The sequence below is a fragment of the Oryx dammah genome, unplaced genomic scaffold (genome assembly GCF_014754425.2).
Source record: "Oryx dammah isolate SB20612 unplaced genomic scaffold, SCBI_Odam_1.1 HiC_scaffold_23, whole genome shotgun sequence".
NCBI lineage: Eukaryota > Metazoa > Chordata > Mammalia > Artiodactyla > Bovidae > Oryx > Oryx dammah.
Window position 1 is genome coordinate 14,017,131 of NW_024070207.1, and position 3,509 is coordinate 14,020,639.

Below are 3,509 nucleotides of genomic sequence, written 5' to 3' on the forward strand. Positions count from 1 at the left end.
TGAAGCTGCTCAGTCATGCCCAACTCTTAGCGACCTCATGGACTGCAGCCTACCAGGCTCCTCTGTCCATGGGATTTTCCAGGCAAGAATACTGGAGTGGGGTGCCATTGCCTTCTCCGAGCACTTTGCATAATGCCTGGCAAATAAAGATTGCTCATTGTAGGTTTGGTAAGAGAATGCATTTCTTCAGAAGAATTTCTCCAAGTGTGGTCCTTAGACCATTTGCATCTAGATCACTGAAGGGCTCAGGTTGCATGTTAAATGTCAGTTCTGGTTCTAGATCTACTGAGTCAGAATCTCTTAAGGGTGGGCTTCAAGAAGCTGCATTTCAGTCTAGTTTGCAGATATTTCTTTCCCACTAAAATTTGGGAACCACTGAAAAACAGGAGTCAGGGGAGGGGGGAGAACTAATGCATATTTTTGAAAAGTGTGGCTAAAACCAGTTGAATCATGTTTAATATCTCCGACTACAGTAAGAACATTTAGTAAAGGGAGGAAAAGGCATTCGTTAAAATTACCTGGGAAGGGTTTTTAAATAGACTTGGAATATTCAATTAATTATATTAAAGTTCTAAAGTCTAAGATAATAAGTGAAATTATTGCTAATAAAACCTGATCTTAATTTAGATCAAAGTTTGTGATGCCAGAGAGTTTTCATTTTTATATAATTACTTGTATACTGAGGGCTTCCCTGATAGCTCAGTTGGTAAAGAATTCACCTGCAATGTGGGAGAACTGGGTTTGATCCCTGGGTTGGGAAGATCCCCTGGAGAAGGGAAAGGCTACCCACTCCAATATTCTGGCCTGGAGAATTCCATGAACTGTATAGTTCGTGGGGTCTCAAAGAGTCAGACGCGATTGGGTGACTTTCACTTTCCCTTTTCACTTCACTTGTGTACTTGACAATATATAGAGATTTTGCCTAATTCAACAGTATAATATAGTGATTGCCATATTATAGGCCTGAATCACAAATTTGTTATTTTAAATTATTAGAGTATGTCACAACTATATTGGTGCTTTGGCCCCTGGTTAGGTATGTTTTATCTGACGCCTAGTCCTTGATCAGGAATGGTGGTAGTGTTCATTCTCCATGAAAATTTGATTCATTTTACCATTTTATACTGTATTTTCCCGGAGGGTACTGTTATTAAATGTGTTCTTTGGTAATAGATGAGGTATGTACAACATCTGAGTCAACCTAAGGCAGCATAACTTCCCTTTCAGGAAGACTTGTTAAACTGGATTTTATGACCATGTTCCTGGGACTTGGAACTTATCGTTTTTGGTTTGCCTTGATGTGATTTTCACAGTCAAGAGCTGAGGTTGTCTATGCCTCTGGATGCAAACCTCGAATACACACAAGTTTGTATTTCAGTTTCCCTCCTTGTAAATTTACTTTCTTTAAAATTTAATTTAGGGCTTCTTTGGCGGTCTCGCTACTGCTAAGCTGGATCAGGAACCACCCTCACGGTGCCCACATGGTGCCATATCCAATGACCTAAGCATTCTGTGCAATGACTCCTCCCTGGAGCTGAGCAAGTACTGGGACCAGAAGTTTAGTGGTGACAACAATGAGCAAGAAAGATTACTGATGGAAAGCTCCACACTTTATGTGGAGAATCTTTCCTTTTATACAACCAAAGAGCAAATATATGAGCTCTTTAGTAGATGCAGTGACATCGAGAATGTTTATATGGGCCTGGATAAAATAAAGAAAATGACCTGTGGTTTCTGTTTCATAGAATACTTTAACAGAGCTGAGGCCGAAAATGCCATGCAATTCCTAAATGGCACCAGCCTAGATGACCATATTATCCTCACAGATTGGGATCTAGGTTTTAGAGAGGGCAGACAATACGGCCATGGTCAATCTGGGGGCCAGTTAAGAGATGAGTTTCATGAAGACTTCAATGATGATAGAGAAGGTTTTGGAAAACAGGCTCAGGTCCCTGGTAGGAGAGGAATCCATTCAAAAACTCTTTGTTAAAGAACAATGCCAGGCCAGCAAATAGCCCATTTCATAACAAATTTACTTTATTTGCTGGGCAGAAGCCCTATTGATGTATTTTTCTCTCTGAAATGATATTAAATGGTGCAAATAAAAATAATCTCTTGTTCTTATCTTAATTTTGAGACTGGTTGTCAGGTTACCAGTTTGATCATCAGGTGGTCAAAAGTGAAATGTCCTTCAGGAATAAATTAGCTATGTGAGATATGAGTCATGAAAAGTACAACTTCCCATTCAGGAAGATTTCAGCTGGATTTTATAACCATGTTCCCAGAACCTGAAATGATCATTTTGTAGACTTTGCATAAAATAAAGTCTAATAATTGGAAACAATTTAAAAAGCCATTAAAGGAATGAAAGCACATTATTATAAAGTATTTAAAAAATCCAGAAGAGACTATAAGGAAAGCAAAAATCCTCCTGCCCCACCTCTTCCTACCCTAGGCCTATACCCTGGCTAATAACTTTCAATTATTTTAGCAGCTTGTTTTGGTATCTTATGGCAGAAAGGGAAAAAGAACTAAAGAGCCTCATGATGAAAGTGAAAGAAGAGAGTGAAAAAATTGGCTTAAAACTCAACATTCAGAAAACTAAGATCATGGCATCCCATCCCATCACTTCATGGCAAATAGATGGGGAAATAATGGAAACAGTGACAGATTTTATTTTCTTGGACTCCAAAATCACTGCAGATGGTGACTGCAGCCATGAATTTAAAAGACACTTGCTCCTTGGAAGAAAAGCTATGACCAACCTAGACAGCATATTAAAAAGCAGAGACATTACTTTACCAACAGAGGTCTGTCTAGTCAAAGCTATGGTTTTTCCAGTAGTCATGTATGGATGTGAGAGTTGGACTGTGAAGAAAGCTGAGCACCAAAGAATTGATGCTTTAGAACTGTGGTGTTGGAGAAGACTCTTGAGAGTCCCTTGGACTGCAAGGAGATCCAACCAGTCCATCCTAAAGGAAATCAACCCTGAATATTCATTGGAAGGACTGATGCTGAAGCTGAAACTCCAATACTTTGGCCACCTGATGCGAAGAACTGACTCATTGGAAAAGACTCTGATGCTGGGAAAGATTGAAGGCATGAGGAGAATGGGACCACAGAGGATGAGATGGTTGGATGGCATCACTGACTCGATGAACATGAGTTTGAGCAAGCCCCGGGAGTTGGTGATGGACAGGGAAGCCTGGTATGCTGCAGTCCATGGGGTCACAAAGAGTCAGACACGACTGAGCGACTGAACTGAATGACTCTGGTATCTTTCCTGGTAGTTCTCTCTATATTTCTAAATAACATGACTACTTACACTGTTTATTTTAATTTTAAATGTCATCTATTGACTTTCTGCTTTCAGAGATGAGGATGTAGCTCAGTTACACCCCCACTGGCACTTCTCTTCTCTCAATTCTCTCAATATAGTTTGCAACATTTTACTTACATTTTATTTTTATTTTTTTTTAATTTATTTATTTTTTATTTTACTTTACAAT

At 39.2% G+C, this 3,509-nt stretch overlaps 1 protein-coding gene across 1 annotated transcript; it reads left to right on the plus strand.

The window, feature by feature from the left end:
- Positions 1 to 1,071: 1,071 nt before the first annotated feature.
- On the plus strand, positions 1,072 to 2,102 carry NCBP2L (nuclear cap binding protein subunit 2 like). The gene is made up of 2 exons (XM_040266608.1): positions 1,072 to 1,077; positions 1,421 to 2,102. The coding sequence occupies exons 1-2, from the start codon at positions 1,072 to 1,074 to the stop codon at positions 1,988 to 1,990; spliced, it is 576 nt and encodes a 191-aa protein (XP_040122542.1). The 3' UTR covers positions 1,991 to 2,102.
- The last annotated feature ends 1,407 nt before the right edge of the window (positions 2,103 to 3,509 follow it).